The sequence below is a fragment of the Amblyomma mixtum genome, chromosome 3, assembly GCF_055824585.1.
Source record: "Amblyomma mixtum isolate Tamu chromosome 3, ASM5582458v1, whole genome shotgun sequence".
Taxonomy (NCBI): Eukaryota; Metazoa; Arthropoda; class Arachnida; order Ixodida; family Ixodidae; genus Amblyomma; species Amblyomma mixtum.
Window position 1 is genome coordinate 111520878 of NC_143014.1, and position 26758 is coordinate 111547635.

The following is a 26758-nucleotide window of genomic DNA, read 5'->3' on the forward strand; positions in this document are numbered from 1 at the left end:
TGAGGTCAGCAGCAAGTAGGCTGTATAAAATCCCATAACTAAGATTGCGATGGCAAATATACTGGTATAATCAGAGCCCAGTTGTGGCTTCTCTATATAGGTGATGAATGCAGTGTTGTGAAAACATTTTAATACTCTTCTGATTCTGAAATGCACTTCCTATGGATGCAGTCATGTATTTTTTTTTGTTTTAACTGTTGCAGAGTTTATATGCATGTGTTTGAATTTATTGTTGCGTTTGTTGTTCATCAAGTTATTTGTGAAATGAATGTTTCAGGCCTGCATTTGCCTCTTGGTGCATGGTAAAAATTTTCAGTGCTGCTTCTTTATTATGTGTGCTTTTGGATTCGTATTTATGTGCAGTAATGCATTTATTTCTGACTGGCAAAGTTAATTGCAACTAATTTGCATAAGAATTAATTCTGCTTTGTTGTTGGCATATCCTTGGTTGCTTTAAGCAAAACAGAAAGCTGACGTGCATTTATTTGTGCAGTCAAGTTAGTGAGGTGGCGTTGATTGCCTCCTTTTATTGAGTATGTCGTGCACACTTGCTGTGAACCTGCGTAGCTTATCTCAAGAAAGGCTTTTGTACTGCTTGTATGAAATAGTGTTTTACCACACACTTCATCATCATCAGCCAGTCTTTTTCTGTTCAAGTATGGTTGTTCCTGGTATATGAATCTGAAAGTCCGAAATGTGTTTACAGGAATGTTTGTATGGTTACCTTGAGCATGATTGTTCAAAGTTTTGTGATTGTGCAATTTCGTGGGTTCAGTAACATGAAGTAGCAACATGCAGTAGGTTATGTGATGCTTCAACCACAAAATTTTAGCAATGTGAATGTATTATACTGTACATTTTAAGCTATTGTGGAAAAAGTGTCATGAGCGTGCACGGTATAGGTTGGATGCTCTTAGAACAGTTTGCTTCTTTTGTCACCTAGTAGCACCACTGGTGAACACAAAAATATTAGTTTTTGCCTTTCCATTTCTGTTTACTGAGCTCAAAAAATGTATCAGGAGTGCTGTTTATAATTTGATCTCCGACCCATGTACCCATTCTAGAGTAATGTAAAGCAGCTGATAAATTTTGACGTAGTTTAGTTGTGACTTTTTTGTTTTTTCATAAGGTACTGCATTGTGCATGACATTGGCTTTAAGAGCAGTTTAAAGATTATGCCAGGTCATGTCTCTTTCCATGCTTGTGTACTTTTTTCTCACAAAGCTTGCACGACTGTGTGTATGTGTCGCACCAGTTGTCATTGGGAGCAATAGCCTTGTTTTTGTTTTTTTTCTAACACCATTTACAATTGGTTGGCGAAGCCTGGCAGTTCTCGTTGTCACCCATGGCTGCATACAGTAGCACAAGTAGGGTAGGACTTGTGAATAGCAGCGGAAATGTCACCTGGACAGCAGTTTAGTCTCTTTGATTTTCTCTAGCTTGTGTGCATTGTAATTATTGTTACATTTTTTCTTGTCTGCAGCTGCAGCTATTGCTTGTTCCTTCATCGGTTTATAAACTTGCACCTGCACAGTGCACTGTCTTTTGTATGCTATTGTGAAAAAATTAGCTGTGTATTTGTAACAAAAGACAGCATTGTGGAGTGCATAGTGCTCTTTTTGTTTACTCATGCTCATCAGCGTCACGTGATCTTCAAGAGGGAGACGAGGAGCAGCAGTTCTGTAGCAAAGCAGTATGCCACCTGAGTTGTTCCTCCCCCTTCTCCCCTTCCACCCGAATACGACAGGTGCTCCTAGGGGCGACACCACGTCCACTACCGTAAGTCATTCATCTAAAGATGGCCATCACAGCTCTACACCCAGTGCACCTTCGGAGTGTGATGAAGCGGAGTCACTTACATTCTTCCAGAAAAAAGAGTTTTTTGAAAAGCTATCTGAACAGTCACCTCCCAAGGAAACTTTCAGTGCAAGGCTGGGCAGCACACCATCACTGGACACAGCCCTGACACGACCAGTTGTGACCCTCAAGCCACGACCACGCTCAGAAAGTCTCACTTCACAAGGAGAGATTATTGAGGAGAGCATAGTATTTGCTGAGCGACTCAGGTTATTTCAGAATGGGGCCCAAGCAAGCCCATTGCCCAGTGCGAGCATTCCCCAAGTGGACCTAGTGGATCCAGCACCCCAGATGGATATTGGTGATTCATTACAGCAGGTTCCTTCAGCAGTTTCGGAAGTCTTGCGAAGCACTGAAGAAAAGAGTGATACACGGTTGCTTGTGCACACAAGTGACGCTGATAAGGAAGCTTTTGATGTGCGCTCTGTTCAAGTGGCTGAAGACTTCAGTGATAGGCAGTTTTCCCACATGAGAGTGCGAATGCCAGCACCTGAAGAAACTGTTAGCAAAACTTCAATATGCAGCTCTGACTTGCCTGGAGACAAACCTTCGCCTCTACGTGATGCTTATAAAGGTTCCCTGTCAGCCTCTCGACAGGAAAGTAGCCAAGCCGGTAAGCCACCTCTCCCTAGTGCATTAGGCGATGATAATTCTGTGTGTCTGGTGCATGAAGCTACTACAGATTTAACTTTGTCCAAAGCTGGGCCTCCTAACCAGACTAACAACGACATCACTCCATTTGACAGGCAGCCTGTAAGAGAACAGAGTCCTACTTTACGTAGTTCGCAGTCACAAATGCTTGCTTCAGGCCTTCAGATGGGCATTGTGGCTGGGTCAGGAATTCTGCAGGAGGGTATTAAAGCAAGCCCTCAAAGTGCCATTTTGGAGACATTTAGTTCTTCAGCCACTGAAATGACAGGTTTAGAATCCCCAGAAATAAGGGGTTTACCTTCAGAAGAGGTTCATGCAGGGTCTGCAGAAGAGGCTAAAGGAATCGATGTGGGAAGAATAGGTGCTGTGTTGGCAGCGGCACCTGTTGCAGTGTTGCCAGTGTGTGATATCATCTCTGGAAAACAGCTGGAAATGTTAGACATTGCACAAGTTTCTGACGAGCCAAATATTTTTGAAGGTTGCGTCGAATTGCCTAGTCAAGTTGAATCACAGACATGTCCAAAAGAAAAAACTATCATGAAGACAGAATATGCTGACATACAGCACAAGCTGTCATCAGCATTTGGAGAAAGCCTTGCTCCTGTTGAAAGTAAAGCTGGTGTCACACAGGGTCTGCCAAAAGAGGTTCTGGAAGCACTTGATAGATCAAGTCAAGAGTTCATTGCCTCCAAGCTGGATGAAGATAGCGAGCAAGATGCAAATATTTTGAGTGCAACGCAAGTCTCAATACCACGTGAAGTTCTTCCTGATCACATTGAGAGCACACTTGATAATTCAGCTGCAGAGCTTGCCAGAGAAGAGCCACCCAGAGGTGCCTACAGTACACCTAGCTCTACTGCAGTTTGCCTGACACCTGAAAAGCTAGAGTTTCAAGCCACCGGGGAAGTTGCTGAGGAAAAACAAGAAAAGTCAGAAGTTTTGGCTGCTTTAGATGCATATCGTAAGAGCACCTTGAGGCGAAGTGGCGAAGATAGCTATGACAAAAACCTCGAAGAATTCATCACTGTGTTGGAAGATTATGAACCTCTGCCAGCTGGTCAGACGTCCGATTGGAAGCGTGCAAGCCCAGCCTTTGAGCCATCTGTACGTCACGATTCAGAAATCACTTCCAAACTTCCACCACTGGAAGACAAGAAAGCACCTGAAACTGTTGGAAGCATTCTGGACTCTTCTGAAAGTGCTTCTGAACTGCTTGGAGATCATGCTGAATCTCAAATACTTTGTGAAGACACGGGATTGCTCACTGATGAACATGGTAGAATAGCAGGGCACTATGTTACTAGCATTGCAGAACCTGATCATGGGGAGTGCTTGCCCACACTCTCTGAGCAAGCACCTGGAAAAGAAAGAGAGGAGTGTCTCGATTATGACAGTGCTCAAGGTGTGAGGTCCACTTTTGGTCTGGAGTCACCACTACCAAAAGAGTCTCATGAAGAGTGTAGTTTGGATCTCGCAAGAAGCGAAGACGAGCAAGCATCACTTGTGGAAGACAGTATGAATGTTCCCACAGAAAGCAGTGTAATAGATTATCAAGTTGTTGGTCACAGTGGTGTTGTAAAGGACGCTCAAACTCGCCCAAAAGGTAGTGACTTCGACTTGCGTGAAATTTCACGTATTGGTGACAAGACTGGGGACCTGCCTTTGTCATGTGGTGACGATAGAAAAAGGAGTGCTGAATTTTCAAAAACAGTTTCAGAAATTGCTGCTGATATGGTCATTAAGGACACTGATAGTGAACATTTGAGTCAGGATGAGTTGCACCAAACGGCAAGCACAGTGTTGTGTGAAGGCGGAAGTGATGTGCCATATTCTTCTGATGAGGATCAGCACAAGGAACTCTCCAGATATAAAGAAGTTGAACTCGTGATACCATTCCTTCGGGGCACTTCATCATCTTTAGAAGACGAGGTTGAAGATGGAGGTAGTTTCTCAAGTGGTGATCTCCAAGCTGAAAAAATAGCAGAATTTTTAACTACAGACCCTGATACCTTGAATCAGGCGGTACACTTTCCTCAGATATTTCAGGATTATGACACAAATGCACACCAGGAACCTTGTGTGCCCACTGAAACAGCGGTGAATGTGGAGAAACGTGTTGGCTTTGTTCTGGATGAAAGGGCAGCAGGCTCAGCACCTTGTGTACCCTTGAAGTCTGACAGACAGACAGAAATTGAAGAGGCCAGCCGCATTGTAGAAAGCGTTGTTCACATTGCAAGCAGCCTAGTAGAATCACTTCATGAAGCCGACCGTGAAACTGCCATAAAAGAAGGTATCTGTGACAGTGTGCTTGCATATGCTGCTGGTAGTCCCCTTGAAAGGTCAGAAGTGAGTGAAACGTTGTCTCAGGCGGGCCCCCCATCAACAATAGAGAAAGACCAAAGAGAGAGCCCTTTTGGTGTTAAAGAAATGTATCAGGTATTGAAGGAAAGTCGTGGTTCTGAAGACCGTATTCAGTATTCAGTTACGAGCTTAGGAGACCCTTTATTTGCTGACGAAGGTGATGAAGACCAAGAGCGGAGAAGACGTGGCTCACCAACAGCTGAGTCCTTGGATGATCAGGCACAAATTGAAAAATGTAGTCATGAAGTTATGATGCAGTTACTGGACGGGTTTTCACAGAGCGATGTGGAGCTCGCTGAAGTGCGAACTGAAGACGAAGCGCCGGACATAGAAGATGACGTCCCCTCACCTGAGGCTGGCTCGCATGAGGAGAAGTCCGTGCCTTCGTCACAGGACAACAGCGGAGACCTCCAACCGCAACTGTCCACGGAAGTGGAAATCGGCAGTCAGGCAAGTGGTGCCCTAGCACCACTCTCTGAGCTTGATTACGAGCTGTTCCCAGATGCAGACCAGTTGCGCACCTCTGGGGATGAAGCTGTGGCAACAAGGGTGCCGCCATTGGAGCCAGGTACTTTGGTCGCCTCCTTTTTTTATTGCTCTACAGTGTCAGTCGCCTGCACGCTGTGCATCTTGGGAACGCCTGCCTGCAGAGTTCCGACATTCTTGGTTACGTGTCTTTTGGTTGGAAGATCCGCCGGACTCACTCAGTCACCTCATCATCATTGGCTCTTGCCTAAATGTTTATTTTTACTTGCCATTTGCAGGCTCGCACCTGCATGACCAGCACTAGAATAGACGCTTTTTCTGCATCACAGCCAGCAGTAAGTTGGATCTGGTGTAGCTGTAAGGGTGCCTTGGTCACATCTTTCTTGTACACTTTAAGTGGAAGGTAATTTACTTCCACATAGGATTCAAGTGCAAACATTTGTTGCGATGTAAGCATCAAAACTGCCATGGGGTGTGCTAACATGAGAAAGGGTCTATTCTGTCTTTTACTTGCCGTAAGATGTTTGTTTGTTTGCTTGCTTGTTTGGTTTGCAGAATGGGCATTTGTATGCCGTTCAGAAACTCTGTTACAGACATTTTCCGTGGTAATATGTTTTCTTAGTTTGCATGAGGTTCATTAGAAAGGTTTGACACAAGGCCTGTTGCACTGTGTGCATGGTGCTCAACTGGGAAACAGTGCTGTATCATACTTTTGTTCATATAGTGGTGTGATGGGCCTGCTCCTGTTTTTTGCATTAGCAAAATTAGAGCCTAGATTTAGCTGCACAGATATCCTACTTAATTGTTGGAGAAATTCCAGTTTTGATGAATGCAGTGCCTGAAATCCTCTGTTAGAAATGAGGGACTATGGTGCAGTTTTGAAAATGCAAAAAAAGTTCCTGCTTGTATCAGAATGGCGGTGGTATGCATTTCCTTTTTGTGTTAATGTGGTGCTAATGGCAACTGCACATTTTAACAGGAAGGGAAAGGGGCCATTCAGAAGGCTTTGTAATTTACCCTTGGAAGTGTCAAATTTTTTGTGTTCGATTCGGTGTTTTTTAGTGAAGCATTGCAAGAGGTAATTGGGCAATATCAGGCAGGTAATATCAGTCTGGGTATGATGCCTAGCTGAACATCAGAGCTGCAGCACGTGTGCTCAGGGACTTTAGGTCAGCTGTACACATTAAAAATGGTACAAGACCATTTCTGCAGTTGAACTTTAAGAGGATTCTCAGTAAGGTTTAACCTAAATGCTGTCATTTGTTTTGGCTATACAGTGAAAGCTCGTTAATTCGACCCCCGTTAATTCGGCAAATCGGATAATTCGACGCGCGCGCGAGGTCCCTACAATTATACATAGGAGTCTATGGGGCGAAACTCTCGTTAATTCGAACAAATTCTGCCGTGCGTCGGTTAATTCGACTTCACTCCGCAGCCCGCCAAGCCGGTGTGCCGAGAGCAAAAAGAAAAAAACACTGCCATGAGCGGCGCTACTGTACGGCTGATAGGCCATCCCTATGGTCATATCGTCCATCCATCCGTCCATCCATCCGAGGAAGCGAGTTAACGGCGGCCAAAGCGGCTGGCGTCTTTTTTTTTTTTGTGCTTTGTTGTGTCGCAGCAGTCGCTATCACGGTTATTTACGGCGCCTTTTTTGGTAAATGCGCGCTTTGTCAGCGTGTTTACTGCGCTACTTGTTGTTGCTGTTTTGTTGCGACTGAGAGAAGGGTGAAAGGAAATCGCAAGGGATTGCCTACTGGCTCAGCCACCACCGCTGCCATGTGCAGATAGAGGAGAGTTAAAAGATCAGAGAAAAAGATAGAGAAAAGATAAGACACCCGTCCGCAGTCCCCGTGCAGATAAGAGGAGAGTTAAAAGATCAGAGGAAAGATAAGACGGGCGTCCCAGCAACAACGCCGTCCCCGCGGACGCTGGTTGAAAAAACAGATAAGCGGGGAGCGGCGCTCCCTTCACCTCCTCCCCGCGCTGCTTTCCGGTGGGTAGCGCGCTAAAGCCCCTGGAAATTTTTAAAGTAGCGACAACCTTTGCAGAGCGCCGCCTCTCCCTCTCCTGCGCCCGTCGCCTCTTCCCATTGGTCGATGGTTTCGCGCGCAAAAGCCCTTTAAACCTGCGCTTTTCGCCGCCGCGGACGCCATATTGTCCGCTCCAACCGCGCACCGTAGGTTCGGCAGGCGCCGTTGCCGACACTGCGCTTTTGCTTGCTGTGAAGAACAGCGGCTTTTGTTTTGCTCGGAACGTGTGTCAGTCACCTAACTTCAAGCCGTCTATCTGTGCGGCATGACGAGCAGCTGCGCCTTCGGGTGCAAGAACCGTCACGACGGTGGAAAGCGGTTCTTCGCGATCCCATCATCGAAAACCGACGCGGGCCGGAGGAAGGTTCGGTTACACAAAACTGGCCGGGCGAATTTTAACGCAACGCCATCAACCAGACTTTGCGATGTAAGTGACGTGCTTTCAATAGCTGCTGAGTTTTCCTGTTTTTTTCAAGCTACGCTGTGCAGTGGTTTGTTCGCGATCGAGCGTATGGCCGCAGTAAGCTCGACATGAGGGCGCTTGCGTTGAGCGCATCGTGATTGCACGCACGCAACCGTGTAAGCGTCTACCGGGGCGAAGGCTCCCGATCGGCTAAGTCCGAACAGCAACCGCGTCTACCGGGGCGGCAGGGCCGCGCCAAAGACCGCCAAACCGGCAGGGAGAAACGGGGCAATTTCGCGGCGCTTAAGATGCGAGGCATACGTCTAACTGTAGAGTGACGTTCCTTAAATTTGAGCGCATGCCGCAGTTAGACATACATGCGTACTATAAGCGCAGATCAAACTGCGCTCTGACATGGTGAAGCGCACGCGTTACATTCTGCAGTCACGCGCATGCGTGCGTGTATGTTATATATATATATATATATATATATATATATATATATATATATATATATTACAGAAAAAATCAAAAAGAGAATTATCGCGCCGTTACGCATCAAGGCACCGTAGGCACCGCTGGTGGAAACACCAGCTAGCACGCGCTGGCTTGCGTTTACTCTCGAAATATGAACAGTAGCTGTGGGTATGCGTGATAGTGCCCATCGTAAGTGCGTCTACCTCGCGGGCCGGGCCGGGTTCGGGCCTATAGAAAAAATCTGGCCGGGCTGGGGCAGGTAACGGAAAAGGTTGACGGGCTCGGGACGCGTGAATAATAAAGGCGCGTGCAGTGCTCTAATAGCGACTATACGAATATGGAAGATTATCGGACAGATGTGTTAAAAACGAGGTATATTTTGCTGCTCACTAAATGACTGATGCCGATGAATCATTTACGAAGAACTTCATTATCCCATTGCTGGCAGGCGAAGGATATTTGCGAGGTAGGTTTTCTCTTCACTAAGTCACTATTCCAAAGAAAATTTTAATGCCGGAGTCTATATCCTTACAGTTCATGCACGCGAGAGAACATTAGGGGAGGCACATATAAGTACAGACGTAGCGTGGCCTTCATACCGTATTTCGAGTACTCCCTCAAGCGTCTAACCTGGTCCGCGATACACTGCAGCAGACCAAAACCGAGAGCCACTAGAACAGCGGATGAACTACAGGCCTTTTAATGCCTTCACTTGCTGGTGTCTTTTCGAATGTCAAACCTGTGCATCCGTTGTAGCACGTCCAGCGTTCCGGCGGGGACGGTCGTTCTGTTTGCATACTCCTTTTCACCAAAACGGATCACCGCCAATTCATTCTACGGCCTCGTGATTCACGGTCACGTTCAATGCACGCCCCACTCTCGATATCAAACTTGGCACGCCGCATAAAGCCCGGCGCACCCGGACACGGTGCGCGTGCGGCTCTACCAAAACACTCCATCTATGCGTGCTCATTTTTGCCTTTAGACGATTCAGTGAAGCATGCAAATCTTTCTCCTAAGTCACCGATGTATTTATGCAGCGGAACGCACGGCTAATGAGGCGGCATATAGAACAACTCGGCAAGTACGGGAATCCAGAGCAACCAATTCAAAAGGGGCGTTAGTTCCTTCGGAGCGGGCTAGAGGTCGCCACCGCAGTCACATGAAATCACAAAGAAAACAGAAGTCTTTCGCCCGGCGCGCGGGGGAGGAGGAGCGAAGAGGGAGGGCGACTTGTCGCTACTTTAGTTTTTTCAGGGGCTTTATAGCGCGCAGGGCCTGCGCGCCGCCTCGCCTTCCTGTCCTGTCAGCTGACCGAGGATGAAATAATTGAAGTGACAGGCGCTGACAACGACGACGATTTACGATTGTGAGCAGTTGCACCAAATGCCGAAGTGCACGGTGAAAGAAGCCGCAGAAGCCTTGTCCGTGCGGGAGGACTTCTGTGAACAAATCCCTGACGGCGCGTGTGCCGCGTGTGCCGCGGCACCTGGCAGCTGTTAAGAGCTGTCGTAGTCGCTCAAATTCGCTCGAAAAAGCGGACGGTGATTACAGATTTCCTTGCCAAATAAAGGTATACGTCCTGTTGCGGCAAACATTGTTTTTTGTTGTTCATTCGATAATTCGACATTCGGATAATTCGACAATTTTTCGCGGTCCCGTCAGTGTCGAATTAACGAGCTTTTACTGTACATGCACTTGACAGCACATTGCAGGGTGGCTGTTTAGTGGTGGTAACACCTGCTGGAATTTTAGGTCCTTCCTTCTACATTGCCTCTTCTCTTCAGGGTGCTTGCTGTTCTTCTGTATGAGGCTTTTGAAAATTGTAAATTAAAGGTGGCTAACCAGAGCTTCTTGAATAAACAGCGAGAACAAAGACGAGCACAAAAGACAAGGAAACGGACGACACAGCGCTGCTTAACCAACTAGCCCGCCAAAACATGTTAACGTAACCAGAGCTGATATTCTTCGCTTCTCTGTCCTCAGTGACAAGTTCTTATGTGACAGTTTTCATCGCCTTAGTTTTTTACTTCTTGCATAAATTTACTCCTCCCCATTAATTATGTTAGGGCAAACGCTATCGCGAAAGCTCATTTTGAAAGAGCTATGTGTTATGGGGATTTTTGTGCCTTTACACATACTGCATGCACTGCCACTCTTCACTTGCTATCAGCATTAAGCAGTGCGCTGCCTCCTGTTTAGGGCAAGGAATGAAAGGCTGCCAACTTGATACAGACTTCCCACTGGATATATACTAGTGGACGTGAGTGGGAAACTGTTCCACTGTACATAAATGCGCCATCTTTTTCAAAAGTTTACAATCTATTGTGGCGTTCGGATGAACAGCGCAGTGGACTGTTGACTTTTGCAACAGATCGTACATCATGGACCTGCAGTTCATCTTGACATAAGCATCTGGTGCTTATCAGCAGAGTTGGCTATCTCGCATGTCTTACTTTATGCATTGTAGTCACTTTGTTGGACACACTTATATCAACTACTCACCTCTCAAAGACTAACATGGTGGTAACGATAGGCGGTAATTTCGTATAGAGCAAGTGTCATGAAACTTTGTTGAATGACAGGAAAATACGTGTACATCCAGTAACATATATTAGATTCATATTAATACGTATGGGCTACAGACTTTGAAGTAAAGGGCAAAACTGTTTTATTCAGCTTCTATTTTGCATCGGATTGTTGCAGAATATGGGAGACAGTACATGTATCGTTGATATTGTGTGGCAGTGTGCTGATTTGGAGGCATTTAGCAGAACACCCTTGTGTCAGCTTTGCGCTGAGAGTGACAACAGGAGCAGTTTTATGGTACATGATATGCCATTATGGCTGCTGTTATCAGCACTGTTTTGGACACTTATCCCCAGCCTTTTTGGTACAAGTGGTCAAAAACAAAACAACCCTTAAAATGTAAATGGTGATTACATAGCAATGCAACACATCATTACAAACTTATCAAAAATGTCCATCTACAAGAAACCATGAGCGACTCTTGTTCCCACTAATTTATTTGAAAAGGATTTTCAGCTTACTAATGACCCATTCTCGTATGGTTGTACTACAAAAAGTTGACATTACTTCTCTTAGTTCAAAATAGGGGCGTACATAATTGTATTGGTCCCGTGCCCTTTGTTATTACAGAATGGCTCTGTTAAGTGAACAGGGCATAAGCACATTCCTGTGGGACAGTGCCGTGCTGTCCACCTTGAAAAAATGTTAATGCATAAGCCTCCCAAGTTTTTGTTAAACGGTGCCATCCAGTTTACTCCAAAATTTTATGACCTTTCGCGAGAATTCTTGGTTTTTAGTGGTCGTCATTAGCATGGCTCACAATTATTGTCATGTAGCTGACTTTATCAAAATGGGCCTTCTGTTTAGATATATACTTTCAAAGGCTGAACTTATTATGAGTGCCATCTTGCCTAGCATTCTGCTCTGAAAGGCATTCTTAGGTGCATCAAGACATACCAGATAAACATATCTGTCCTTACTCAGGTAAAGTGCATTTGAGTTCAACAAGTTGCCATTTTAAACCATGCCTTGCTGAGTTAATAAAATTGGGTAATTTATTTTGCACCATTTTTGTAAGGATCTGCATTTAGCATTGTAGTAGTTGTTTGGAGGTGAGTTGCGTTATGAAAAGCCCTAAGGCAATAAAGGTTCAGTTACTCAGAGAACTTGAGTTCTCAGAAATTACTGAATAGCAACAAATGTTCTGTCTGAGGTGTTATGATATCTGCTAAGTAGTATTATTTTAGTTTTCTCTAATGAACTCTAATGAAATGCTTGACTGAAGTAAGCATTTAGTAGTTGCAGGGGGAATTGAGTGGCATTTAAAATTTAACTTCATCATAAAAAAAAAAAAACTAGAAATGTAACTGCCACCGCCATTTTGATGATTGTCATTAGCTATCACCAGTAGTTGAAAACAGGCTGCTGTTCCTGAAGAATGCTTCACAACTGCAATGGGTTGTGATTCTGCTTGCCTTGTGTGCATGATGCTGTTGGCACCGCTTCGTCTTTTCCTTTTCTTTATGAAATTTAGAACTGTTCATTTTTATGAATTTGTTTACAGGCATATTTTCATTGCTTTTCTTCTGCTAGTTCTATAAAACTCTGAGAAATGAGAAACCCCTGCATGCTGGAAATTATTGGTTACATAATTTTTTGCAGCTGAACACAGTATGTGTAGTATTGACTTTAGTTCAGCGTGCAATGTTTCCATCTATTTGCCTATTTGCAGCATATAGTCTGACACAGTAGCGCACTAATGACTAGCCCCTGTTTAGAGTTGCAGTGCTTCTGTAAATTCTCTGTTCTGAAAAAAAAAAAATCTTTTTGTCCATGGTGACTACAGAAAAGTGAAAGTAAAAAAGAAAGGAGGATGCTCCAATATGTAAACAGGCTAAAATTCTCTTTTTAGCTCTCTTTTTACATGTGGAGCTAAGATGTAATTTTCTTTTGTTCAGAAATGTTGCTGGTAAGGATGCATAATTTTTCACCACTGTGCCATATGAGGCCATTATTGAGACATCTGCACAGATGGTTTTTTGCATCCTAGGTTTTTTGCATCCGTGTCCTTTCTTCAAGTATTGTGGTCTTAGTGAGGTGTACTTTTAAATGTACCTGTTTAGGTTGCTGGTGCGGGGCATGACGTGCTAAGCTTATGTTCCTTTGTCACCACATGATTTTTTTAAATATTTTTTGCCGGCAATGTTTGTAACAGTGCAGTAAGTGCAAGACTGAAATTATGAATTTAGAAACTGTTTGATGGATTAATTAAAATGTGTTGTATGCAGTAATTTGATATTTTGAATAAGAAGAGCATTTATTATTCAGTTTGTAATCAAAAACTTGAAAATCAGCTGTTTAATATTATAGAATATTCTTTCGAGGTTGGAGCAGCCAATTATACTGCAGTGTTTCGCAGCTTTTTTTTTTTTTTTTTCATTTGTAGCATTTTGGCTCCATTTGAAAGTTTTCTAAAATAATTTGCTATTTGCACACGTGTAATAATAGAGTTTAAAGATTTAGCATTGTAGCATTTGATAAGTATCATTAGAAATGTATTGCATAATTTCTAACATGAATAATTTGCACTTCATGCCCAATTTAATTGCAGAATCATATATTCTATTTTCATATGAATTTAAATCAGATTATTTTCAGTATTACCTTGCCAGTTTGTTGGGGAATAGAAAATCTGGCCCATATTGCTCAAACTGTGATGGACCAAACTGACCAAACTTTGGTGCTTGTTGTACCTTTTCCCCTCGAGTGTACTACACACAGCCACAGGGCATGCTGGACAAGGTTTCTTGGAATAAGTTACTGCAGTTTCGGTCAGCTTTATAATTGTTTTGACATGAATTTTTATTTTTAATCTAGAGAATTAGGGCACTGGAAAAATATTTTATATGAAAGTGACGATGAATTGCTCTTAAGAAAACTTTGTATATACGAGGAGGACAGGTGCATTAAGCAGCTTACTTCTCAAGGTGCAGTTAGCAAAGAATGTCTGTATCGCTTTGACTCCAAGCTCTTTGCATAGGTCGCTGCAAAGGTGTGACAGGCCTGTTGTGTACCGCCAAAAGTTGCCGGGCCTGTGCATGCGTGGCCAGAACAGTACTCCAGAAGCTCCGGGAGCAATTGGCAGCTAGGGTTACTGTGTAGCATGTCAAAACGCCCCAGCATGCGGCCCAGTGGTGGCTCGGGTCTCGCGTACAACGGCCTGGGAACATTTCCAGAGGACGGTACATGATGTTTTCTCCCAAGTGGCACGCGCGTGAATGTAGTTACATATTCGAGCACCAGTAAAAGATTATTCAGCACCGCTAAATGTTGATGGACCTGCACAGACGTTGCCTTGGCCTAGAGGTTGTTTTACTTTTTCAACTTGTATCGTAATAAATCTGTGCTGTCAAGCTCTTACTGCCGTCATGATTGCAGTACTTTGTAATATGGTTTATGGTGGTTTAACGTCCCAAAGCGATTCAGGCTATGAGGGACGCCATAGTGCTGGGCTCCGGAAATTTCAACCTCCTGGGATTCTTTGACGTGCACTGACATTGCACAGTAACTACCTTGTAATAGCGACGGCAGTTAATGATGGAGAAAACGCTTAAGGGCTTATAGTCTTCTAGGTTTGCATGGACTGATCGAGCCGAAGCCGCACAACTACGCAGCAGCAGGCAGGCTGATCAAGGCTTTTGCACCGCGCGATACGTGCGAGCGTTGCATTTTTGTTCAGAATTGCTAGAATGCATTGGTGCGCCTGTGCAGAGCTCTCGTGTGCCACGCTTGTTTCGCGTGTGTTGAGCTGCGCTTATATAGGCTTTCGGCAGCTGCCGGGTTTGCTGACTGCATGCCGGCGACAGACGTGGACATCGCCAGCCCGAGAGCGTGCTGGGCATTCACTAACCCGTTTCATTCCATGGCGTATTTCTAGAGCGCGATGCAGCAGTGGCCGAGTCGTCCCATGCGCCATCGGCGGCTGCCGACCCGGCGGCATCGGCAGGGCGCAGCGCGGGGGGTCGGGAGCGCTCACCACTTCTCGAGGCTTCTCCACCAGAAGAGACTGCCTACTGTCCAGAGCAGGACATATCTCCTGCGCAAGAGTACCCGGAGTACTTGACACCAGATATGCAAGTGCGCGTCGGTGTGTCGCCAACCGAAGCACAGCCGGCTAAAGAGAAGCCTGTCCGGTACTCCGAGTCGTCAGTAGAATCCTCCTCGGAAGTAGGGTCACCGTGCCCACCAAGCCAAGGTGGAACCGCCATGGCTTTTGAGAACGTCGCCTTTGCTGGCGAAGATGTGATTGATGCCACGTCGTCGCCGGTAGAAGAATCGTCAAGTCCAGCGGGCAGCCGAAGTCCATATGAAGTTGTCCGCGACGTGCATGCCGAGGAGGCTGCGCAGACTGCGCTTGCAGAAGCAGAGAAGAGCTTGTGTCATGCGGTGCAAGAGGAGGTCCGCGCTCGTCCGCAGTCGCTGGTGACAGAAGAAAGTAGCGAACAACCGGAGCACCAGATCCAGCCGAGTATTTTCAATGAAGCGTTTGATCATTCACCCAAAGAAAGTGCCCCAGAGAAAAAGCAATTGTCAGAGGGGCTCCTCGGTGTTGGTCTCCTCACAGTATCTGATATGACCGCCCGGACGCCTGAGTCACGTCGTGGGGACAGTGACGAGGATGAGGAAGAATGGGCCGATCACGTGATGTCAAAGATTCGAGGCCGACCTATACCACCAACTCCGCCGGCCTCCCCGCGAGCCGTGCAGAGCGCAGTTGAAGTTCAGGGAGAGCAGGTCACCTGGGAAGCGCCACTTGTAGAGCAGGAAGGAGTTGATGTTGAATTAGCCCGGGACATGAGTGCTGAACAAGATGCCGGAGTGGACGTCATGGGCGACCGTAGTGCTGCTCAGCCGCAGCTACAAGAATTTCGACGTACTGCTGACGGCAAGCGGCCTCAGTTGGAGCATATTCCTTCTGAAATATCAGACGAAGATCTCGTAGAAAGAGAACAGTCTCCTACGCATATCACTGCGACATGTCGAGGCGACAGAAAAGACTCGTCGTCTGACCGCAATTCGTCTCCTGATAGCGACGGCCCTAAAGCATCTGGATCACACCGTCGGTCAGCCTCTGGAGTGGGTGCCATCGTCCTTGAAGCTGTTCATTCTCAAGACAGTGGTGGAAATGAAAAGCACTCTCATGAAAGTCGTGACAAAGGTGCACAGGAGGACGACAAGATCGCCGAGGAACCTGAAGACACAATGTTTGTGATAGAGGAGGAAGCGCCTGCGGACTCTAACAGAAGCGAATCATTTTGTGATGACGCAAATGAGAGGGCAGCGCGCACTGCTGGAGGGCTTTCTCCAAGTTTGGACTCACCACCGCAGAAGAAAGACTTGGACGATGGATCGAGTAGCGGGAAACCAGAAGCCGCCTCTCCTGTCGTGCTAAGATCCAAATCCAAGAGAACAGAGAAGATAAGTGATAAAAGATCGTCGCGGGACTTGGACACGGGTCATTCGGGGTCTGAAACCGATCACAGCCACTATTATTCGTTTGAGTTGACGTCTGATTCAGGGAAAACACCTGGTGCAAGCCGGCCAACATCATCTGAATTCGATGTAAACATACTCAGTGGACAGGCCTCGTCGGAGTATGAGACGTGTGCCACATCGCAAGACGGCGAAGTGTCTGGATCTTACGCTACCGCAGCAGCATCATCTCACGACACATCCTTCGCGACGGCACGTTCGTCTTTGAGTGGGAGTTCGCGTGGCTCCGCTTATTCCGTCGACTCCGAGAGCTCAGGCCATCTAGGCAGCATGGAAGCATCCGAAGCTAGTGAAACAATTGTAGCCTCTGCGCATGAGGAACTCGATTCTGATATCGAGTCAGAACGATCAAAATCTGTGCTTCGGGAACCTTACGATGGCGAAATACCTGAATCAGTGATCCGCGGTGGGGTGGAACATCCGTTCTTACCGAGCTGGCAGCCAGCGCTTAAGGACAGTAGTCCAACACTGCACGGATCTGCCGGCGCACGACCGTCGACTGCTGAGGGAGTCTTCAGCCCATTCCAAAGTGCAACTCCATCGGAACCGGGACGCAGCTGCGTTGGGTGGCCGTCTTCCAGTTTGTCCGGCGCCGAATCCATTCGGAGCCCTTTGAAACCAGAAGTTTTAAACGGTGTATCGACTCCCCTGGAAGGGCAGCGCCGGCTTCGGCATAATGACGATTTCATGGCGAGCAGTCACGAAGAAGAACAGCTCTCGGTCTCGGAAAGCTCGGCCACGCAGAGCGAGCACACGTGGCAGACTAGCGTAGAGACCATGGTAGATGCGGTGGAAGCGCAGCGCTTTTCTTGCGACAGTGAGCGGCATCACCGACAGTCGACAATGCAGAACTCAGTTTCATTGCCGTTTGATGAGGCTGTGGTGGCTGAAGATGCTCACCGCGAGGCTGATGATGACCGTGCCACTCCCCCGTTTCAGGAAGTAAACGGCCCTGTGGAAGTGGAATACGTGCCTGAGTACGACGATCTCACAGCTCGGACCCTAAGACCTGTTCGCCAGCAGAATGCACCTGATGGACAAACGGAGGTGCAAGGTGATGTCTTATTGCAAGCATCACCAGGTGAGGCGTCCACGAGCCGTGAGCAGCACGAGCAGGAAAATAGCACGGAACTAAGAGAGGAAGGCTTCTATGCAGAAACGTTTCAGGGTGATCTCTCATCAGAGGAAGTGGAAAGTGCAGCGAATGAAGCGCTACTACTGGATAAGTCTGCTTGCTTCTTCGACGAATACTGTCATGCAAAGGGTGAATACGAAGTTTCTAGCACACGTCCTGCTGTCGAAAGCGCCTCTTTAAAAGAACCTTTTGAGCGCCCAGCTACACCGGAGCCTGTAGACGAAATAGATGACCAAGATGAGGGGAACTTGGCACAAGGCCCCCTGAATCGTGATGGTAAAGATTATGAGGCACTCGGGCATGCCAGCGCAGAGAAATCACTCCCACATTCAGATAAAATGCATGTTGCACAAGAGCTCCCTGAAGACGACCAGTATAATGTCTTTAGCGACTCAGGAAATCAAAGTTCATTTCATGACGAGACCCATTCCAAAATTGCTTCATCTAGTCTCGAAAGGGCTACGGCCGATGACGTCAGGCTGTACACGAGCAAATGCGAAGACTATATTCTTCAAATGCACCAGACCTACAAGTATGGTGTTGGTCTTCCGAAGACATCGGATGGAGGTTACCTTCCGGAAGAAGGGATGGATGTCGAAAATGTCAAGCTGTTAGAGAGCCGATTGCAGGAAGGAAACGGGGGCCAACAAGACTTCCCGTATGACTTATCCTACCAACAGGAATACGTTGGAGATGGCAGAGTAGAACATGGTGATCTGTATACACATCAAGAAGTAGAAGAAGAAGGGTACGATGACGAGCGCTCACGCACGCATGGTAGAAGACGGCTTAGCCCCATATCAGATGAACGTGGATCTACACCAGATTACGATACCCTTGCTGGACGCAAGACATTTGGGAAAGGCAGTGAAAAAGACGATGCTTCGACGTCATCTTTAATGGAATTTGAGCGACTTGAAGCAGAGATGGCCTCGGGCACAAAGTCTTCGAGTGTCGGGTCTAGCGACTCGCTTAGCGGTCGCCAGCACCAAGGCCGCAGTGGTGCAGGCAGTGAACAAGACAGTGTATCTGTAAACTCGCTCACTGAATTTGAACGCCTTGAGAAAGAAATAGTAGAAGCGGAGGGGGTTGACGCACGACTTCGAGGTGAAGTTGTCGCAAAATTAGATGAAATCGATGAAGGTCACGAAAGCCAAGCATCTGACCCAGGCCATGAAACTACTGTGTACGATGAAAGCGGAGCGACTTTGTTACTCTGTGCCTCTGCAGATGTTAATGAAGAGCCTGATGGACAATTAGGAGAAACTGAAGCGGCACAAGGACAAGAAGTTGCTTGGTCCAGGACGGAAAGACACTTTTTGACTACGCGTACTGAAAGTGGCCACTCTGTGGAGAGTGTCGATCGACAAAGCTCTGCGTCGACTGCTACACAGTTTGATGCCGACTCTTTGCGGGAGAGAGAAATTGATGATTCTGAATCTAACTTTGGTCCAGACACACCTGGTTGGATGCAGAAAGAATGTGCGGACTTAGACTCGTTGCACGACTCACTTCACGACTCCGAACGCCATGACTCACTTCAGGAGGTCCTGAGCAAAGATAAGGACTCATTGCAGTTAAGAGAGCCGTCTGCTGACGCTGACTCCCTGCAGGAAGATCATAATGAACTACAAGACTCCTTGTACGAAACAAAGGACATAGATTGGGACTCATTTCGAGCCGATGAAATGTCTGGTTTGGACGACACTTCCCGCTCGTGGCACCAGTTCCCGAGCCAGATTCGCACGACCGAACTGTCGCCAACTTTGTCTCGACCTGCATCGTCGCCGCTTGTCGTTCCAGTAGTTGTGGAACGTATTGATACCCTTACGTGGGTGGACCAAGACCCGGCGAAAACTTTTGTTTTGGATGGAGACTCACTGGGTGCTCGACAACAAGAATGTCCGCGAAACGACGCGCTTGTCTCAAGCACAGACTCATTGGAACCTAGTAGCTCGGCGAATACCCACGCAACATACCAGTGTGACACTGATTCTATGATGTCTAGCCTCAACTCAGCGGAAGAATCAACCATGGTCTCCAGCACGGACACGCTCGAGCATGAAACATTGTATTTTGCTATGCAGGGCAAGTCACTGTCCCTAGAGGGCGGTCTATTTTCAGAAGGAGACTTGACAAAGGAACAAAACAGGCAAACGCCGCTAGAAGGAGGTGTATCAGTCGACGACATGGAAGAGCGCTTTCGCGAGTGCCTGCTGCGTTCAGCTGCTTCCCCTACGAATGAGGAGCAGGTCGAAGAGCGCCAAACGATGGACGAGAAGGGAAACTTGATTGTCACCCGGACTGTGAAACGGCACGTGACCTCGGAGCCACGGCTGCACGCTCAGACATTCACGGGTCCAGATGCTGAACAGCGAAGTCGCGAGTTCGTCGCTTCATTCGCTGCCATGGAGCCGTCGGCGGAAAAGGACGAGTACGAGGGTTTTGACGCTGCCGGCAACGCTGTTCGCGTAACGCAACACGTGCTGGTGCGGCCCACTGTAAAGACGGTCACGTTCACGGGTCCCGACGCACGTCTGCAAATGCGAGAGTACATGCGTAGCCTGGCTGGCGGCCAACACTCATCAACCGAGAACACTCCGACATCTGACTCCGGAGTCGGTGCTTGCTCGTCGCTGGCCAGCCCGCCGCCGTTAGTGCCCGACCCCCCCGCGACAGCGCCCTCTTCTGCTTGTCCTGGGCTCCAACGCTTGTCAGGTAGATGGAGACAAGACGTCCCCTCTCGAATGACCTTCCGTTTGTGACCCTCTTCCCCTCCCCCTGCTCCCTTCCTTTCCCTTGAGTAGGCTGGCTGGAACTGCACTGGTGTTGATGAAGTGTGTGTGGGCTTCTCGGCTATTGCTTGAGCTCCCTCCCAGATTGACTGTTTTGTTGTCTGTTTTATATTTTTTTTCTTGGTTCTGTTATGTTTGCAGTACAGGTACTTCAACGAGAAAAAAGGGCACCGATAGACTGGCGATCAGCAGAAAGTGCTCTTGCTTGGTTTTAAAAGTTGGCTGAGAAGCCTAATCTGCATGTTTTATTCAGGTTGCTCACAAACGTTTGGCTAGTGTGTCAGTAGGTTCATTAGAAATAGACACAGAAGAAAACTTGACTGCTTATTGATTTCCTGCCTGTGTTTGTGCACCTTTTTCTATGATAGATATGTGTGAGTGCGATAGCCTGCAGTGCTGGTGACGCTGGCCTGTCACTCTTGCTTGATATGTGTGGCATATTGTGCCATTTTACAGCCAAACGGTAATGAACGATCGCCATTGTTGCCGTTATCTTTCTTGAAGGCGGGGACCAATGGATGGAAGCGGAGTCAGCTTTGGATGACTGTTCACAGCCTGTTACTGCTACTCGGTGAGGCACCCTTGTGCACCTGTACCTGTACCTGTACTTGTTGAAGCATCCGCATGAGGGGATCGTCATGCTACCGTGGTTTTAGCAGCGCTTTAGACATGTAGCATAGTCTTGCTTTTAGAAAGTCGTCCCAAAAGAATCCCAGTGAAGCAGCTTACTACTAATTTACGGCTTGTCCTTGCAAACACCAGATTGGCATAAGATAGAGGATCATCCTCAGTTAGGACCAGCTCGGACTTCGTTTAGTCTTGAACAAGCTGTGCCTTTGGAGTAATAAAAAAAAAAATTGATGTGATCCATTTCGTTTGCAGTATTGTTGCTGTACTGCTATGTATAGTGTCAGATGGGAGTATGAGAAGATTCTGTAATAAACTTACTGCGATAAAATAATTACATGTTCTTTGTTTTACGGCGGCGATGGAGCTATCGCTGAACCATTGCGGCAGCCAGGACGCTTATGCATGGTTTCACTTCAGTGTCCTTACTCACAGCGAACAAACTGCTTCATTAGCAAATGGTGAGGATGTGAAGCCTCCCGTTCTGTAGAGACGTGTCTGACCCCTACTTATTATTTAAAGGGCCTTGAAGTGATTTCGATGGGCATATTCTAGTGCAGCAGATCTGTAGATGTGGTCTTTGTGGGTATTCAAGCCACATTCAAAAGCCATGCATGAGCCCTATAATTTAGAAATAATTTTTAAAATCGCTGCTCACAGTAGCTCACAACCGATTAGGGCGACACGCCTCACCACGCGTCCCCTACCCAGTGACGTATCCCCATCTGCCCACTGACGTCATCGGGATAGGGGACGAGCGGTGAGGCTTGTTGCCCTAATCGGTTGCAAGCTACTGCGAGCAGTGATTTTTAAAAATTATTTCTAAATTATAGAGTGCACATAGAGCTTTCAAATTTGGCTCGAATACTCGCAAAGACCACCTGTACAGGTCTGTTGCACTAGAATATGCCCATAAAAATATTTTCAGGGTCCCTTTAAATAAAGGACGAGTTAAGCTGAAATGTATGAAAGTTGAGCTGAAATGTATACGGTGATGACAGCACTGAGGGGAGGCTGAGCTTGAAGAAGTTATAGAAGGCATAAAATTGGTTTTTGAAGAGAGGAAATGACGCATTAACTGTCTGACATGACAGTGTGCACCTCAACCACGTGGTAATGGAAGGGATAGTGAGAGTGAAAGAAGAAAGGGAGAAAGATATGCTGTAGTAAAGGGCTCGGGAATAACTGCGACAATGGGTATCATAGGGGACAGTGATGCAAGGGAGTGGCTTTGTTAAAAAAAAAGCGGTACCAAAAGCAGGGCTACACAAAAGTAAAAATCACAGGAATAAAAGCGAAAATATTGAACTTAAAATTGAAACTTAAGGCTCATCCACAATCACATTCTGACAAAAATACCTCATGGGCGGTGACGAGCATAGCTGTGGAACGCCTTTTTGTGTTTCTTATCAGAACGTGGTTGTGGACATGGCTTAAGGTAGTCTGTTTTAGCTTTTAGTCCTTTACGTTTTGTTGTTATTGAGGATATTTCCACATGGCTTTGCCGATATTCATTAAAGTTGTTAGCATTGTGTCCTGTCCTGCTCTCTACACCGTATCGTTGAAGCTGCTCCCCCCCCCCCCCCCCAATGAAATCTCTGGAAACCTAGCACATGTGGAAGCATGGGAACACTAAACAACCGCCTTTTCACGTGCGGGTTCATTCTGAGGCCAGTTCAATAATTCAACAAGTATCTGTTGCCTCTATTATGGTACTGCTTCTAAAGGTGTCTGTTTAAATGTTAGGCCAATGATGACTGTTTGGCGCAGTTACCCTGCATAAGATATTCGAGCTGAAGAAAGCACATAGACTGCAGAAAGAGCACAGAGGGAGAGGGAAAGGCACTGCTCTGCATCACGGAAGGACATATCTGCTTTTTGACACCTTTTGCAATTTGATAAAATGAGCCCACCTGGTAACAGAATGGGGTCTGATTGCCTCTTGTTATAGCCAGTGATGTCAAGCGAAAGTGCCCTCTGAGCCCATGGATTGGGTAACTTGTGTGTCCTGAATTTTGTACTGTTGGAAAAACTGTTTCACGTGACAAATAAGCTTCCATGCGGTGTCTTCGCAGCGTGATCACGACGCGCACCACGCGCACCGTGGGCCCCGATGGCCGGGAGCAGCTAGTGACGACCACGACCGAGGAAAGTGGCGGCGACGAGTCGGAGGCGCGCCTGCGCCGCAGCATGCAGGGCGTCCTGGACAGTTTCATGGCGGAGCCACCCGCGCCGCCGAACCTTGACGAGGAGAAGTGAAGTCCCCGCCGGCGTGCCGCACATCTTCGCTCTCTGTAACCCCGTAGCACACATCGTACAGAAAGTCTTGTTTTGCACACGGGCCGCAGCTTCGCTGAATCCCTAATGTATCTTGTGGCCGACTTTCCCGCTGGGCTGTCGTGCTTTCTTTGGATGCGGGAAGAACGGACCTCTATCCCGATTTACTTGTAGGCCGGTTCTCACTGCCTCCGGTGACAGTGCTGTGGGACACGTTTACCTCATCGCTTGTCGCACCGTGGCTCGGCGAAGTGTCAATATTGGCGTTAAACTCATGGATATCGACTCAGTTATCTATTCAGTGTTTGCAGCTCCCTGGGGCCGGCATTCGTGGATGGGGTTGACACTGTCATTTGGAGCCTCGCATCTTCTTACATTTGCCCGTTTACGTCGCAATAGGAGTACGAAACGCCGTCTCGAAGCAGTGCAGCATTATTAGAGTCGTCACCGTACGTGCACCCCCATCGTTCTTTTTCGTTCTTTCCTGGCTGGGATGGGTGTCGTTGTGGTGGTTTAGGTTTTCAGCACTGACCTGCGCCTTAGGGCCAGGACGCGTGCCGCCGGCTGCCTTGCCTCGGCACAGAGCTGTGGCGCCTACTACAGGTGCCGCTGGCGGCCGTGCAGCACGGCGAGTTGCAGTGCGCGTGGCGACGCTAGCGCAGCGCTTTCAAGGCACAGAGTAACGTGCAGTCTGGCGGCTCTTCATAGCCGTGGGCAGTTCACGCTTGAGCGATAGGGGATTTACCACACCGTTTATGTAATCTCACGTGCATGTTCTTGGCTTTCAATAAAATGCATTTTTGGCTTACGTCGAGCCTTCCTCCGTCTCGTGCCTGCGTAGATTAGGGACACACAGTTTCCTGTCATGGCCAGGTTTACAGCTGTGTGTCACTGTTCATGGCAGATTCATTTGAATGCCTTGCAATTTCACAATATTGAAACCACCTGCTTAGTCTTGCCAAATTCAAAGAATGTCTGCATGCTTTGGCAGGGCTACCGCTGTGTGGAGCTTCAGTACCCGTAGCATTTAATCCTATTTGTCCCTGAGACATTAGGCGTCTGGTACAAGCGGTTGCATCCGGCACTGTAGTGATGCGCTGATTGATTCCGGGCTTCTCCTGCTCTCCCCCAGGCACTTCAGTCATGTGGTTGCCCATACACCCGAAGAAAATTGTATGCACATGCTAGCAATGAAGAATGGTCGGCGATGCAAATGCCCCTTGTCCCACTCGTAGGCGGGGCACTATAGGTCTTCGGAAGCTCTTGGAGGGCAGGTGGCATCGCCGCTTTCTCCGTATATCGCTGCAGGAGCGTCTTTCAGCGGTTGGGGAAAGGAGGGGCGGCATTGGTTTTTGTTTTTGAGATTTATAGGTATACGATTTTGGGGTTGCGTCGTTAGGAAGAAAATTTTCTGGAGTTGACAGCTTCACAGAGTAGAAGGTAGGTGAAAATCACACATGCACAATACACTTACTCTGTTAACTGCCAGGACCCACAAGGCTGGATATCATGAAATGGGACTAGTTGAGTGTTACCGCTTATGTCCTCAGTTTCCTGTAGCACTGCCTTTGAGTGGTGGTGGTAATGTTAAGATACAGGCGGGATTAACCTTACAGTAATTGTCTGCGATTGCTCTGCCTGTGGATCAGAATTAAAGAGAAAAGGATTTGCATCTCGTGTCTCCGTCTGGAAAGGTAAGTGTTGCTTTGAAAAGTTTAAAAGTAACTTCTAACCAACCTTCCGGAAACCAAGTGAAGAGTGCAGCTCTTCAGCTAAATGTAGAATATTCTTGTCAGTGACCCGAATAATCGGCCCTAGCCAACTGTCCTCATCAAACAAGGCATGCTTCAGGACAGTGTTTTATCGCCCACCTTGTTTAATTTTGCAATGAAAAGTCGTGCCACCCGTCCCAACCCCCAACATGCCATTCATGCAAACGACATCACGCTCTGGTGTGCACATGGCGACGTCACCGTGATAACTCCCCAGGCTGTCGAGAAGGTACCATTCAAGAAGGCCCTGTGATTCAAACCCTTGCTGCCGGAGTGGTGCCTGCACTGCTGTTCTCTGCCACAAAAGGAGGGCCGCTAATTCCTGCCGCTATCCCACCCCTTGAAAATGAATAACCCATCAACTTATGCCTTGCCAAGCACATACTTGTATCCTTGACTGACTACAGGATGGCAAAAGCACGATGTGGACGTCAGTCAACCTCTAACAAAGAAAATTGCAGTATAAGACTGCATAACCCATGCTACGCCGGGGCTAAACTATCGATTATGTGCGCCACTCTCAGATTAGCCCTGGCGTAGCACATGTTGAGTGTCGCATCGCTCGAAGGTCACTCTGTGCCTGCATATTGACTGATCAACTGACCTGTCTCCCTGGACCGGGGTTCGTGGACGTGAGGAGTCGTAATGGAGTCAGAACTCTCTCATAGGTCACTCTGCACCCATGTATCGAGTGACCAAAGAGGTCTGTGTGCCTTTTCTAAAACTCTGAAAGCCGCTAGCCTCTCCCTGATGCAAACCCATTGCCCTTACCTGTTGCCCTAGAAAATTGTCCTGAAGTGTGTTAAATATCTTACTAAGCATTATTTATTCATTTTCAATACCTCAAATGCCCCTGTGGAGAGGTTTTACATCCAATCCCATCCAGCAAATCCCATGAACTCCTCGAAGCACATCAGTTAGTGTTTATGAAGGTGTGTTTTGGAATTTGCCGTCTAGTTTGCTTTGAAAACACTAGAAGAATCCCAGACAACAGTGTTTGTTTTCTTGGAACATAGCTGGGGTAACAAAACCTGCACTCTATCTTTTATACCTCTTTACAAAGGCCTCTTATATGCCCATGCTGAGAACCGCTTAGCAACAAAGTTATCTAGGGCATTTTTATGGCTGTTAGCATAATTTTTGTACATTGAAATTAGTCATTTCAGTGCAAAGATGTGTTATTTGAGAGCCTTGATTTCTGCCACAATATGAAAAGTAAAAGTAAACGCTGTACTTGTATGAGCAGAAAACACGCATTGTACATTGAAGATCTAATGAATATTGTGTAGACGTTGGGTGATGTCTTGTAGTCAACTAAAAGACTAGTACTCGTTGTGTGTAGCTGTGGGTATTTTAGACCACTTTACATTTTTGTAGACGTCTACAGGACGTACTGTGCTCACTGGGGATTGGTGTGCCGCAGGGCTATATCCTAGCTGCAACAATCTGCGTTAGCAGTGTAGCTCTCATTCCGCTAAAATGCCGCTGTCTGTATGTTCGAAGCCTTTGCCCTCCAGCATCCACCACCAACCAGCAAAGTAGAGTCTGGTTGTTGGTAGCTTGGTGCGCTGCTTAACTGAAGAGGACGATGGGGAAGACGTGGCGACAGACTTTTTGGAAATTATTTACGCGCAGGGATACAGACGCAACTATCCGCGGCCGACTTAGCCGACAGCCCAACGTTGAAGCAAGGGACGCTGCTTCTCAACTAGGGAGCCTAGCGCGCCCTGCGCCAGCTCTGGACAAAAAATAAAAATCCCCGCGCTCGACCTGCCCGAGCGCGTCGAAAAGGAAGCGAGAAA

General features: G+C 47.2%; 1 protein-coding gene across 13 annotated transcripts in view; it reads left to right on the forward strand.

Annotated features, from left to right (window-relative positions):
* The window catches only part of LOC149351412 (uncharacterized), a 214447-nt gene extending 190455 nt beyond the window's left edge, over positions 1-23992 (forward strand). For 12 of the 13 annotated variants that reach the window (XM_089580739.1, XM_089580740.1, XM_089580730.1 and 9 more), the window contains 4 exons: positions 1748-2470; positions 14735-20203; positions 20785-20851; positions 22983-23992. In XM_089580739.1, coding sequence (XP_089436865.1) covers positions 1748-2470; positions 14735-20203; positions 20785-20851; positions 22983-23166 — 6443 coding nt within the window. In that variant the 3' untranslated portion in view covers positions 23167-23992. Of the gene's footprint in view, positions 1-1747; positions 2471-5842; positions 5848-14734; positions 20204-20784; positions 20852-22982 lie in introns of all 13 variants that reach the window. The other variant, XM_089580741.1, reaches the window with a different exon arrangement.
* Positions 23993-26758: the final 2766 nt, after the last annotated feature.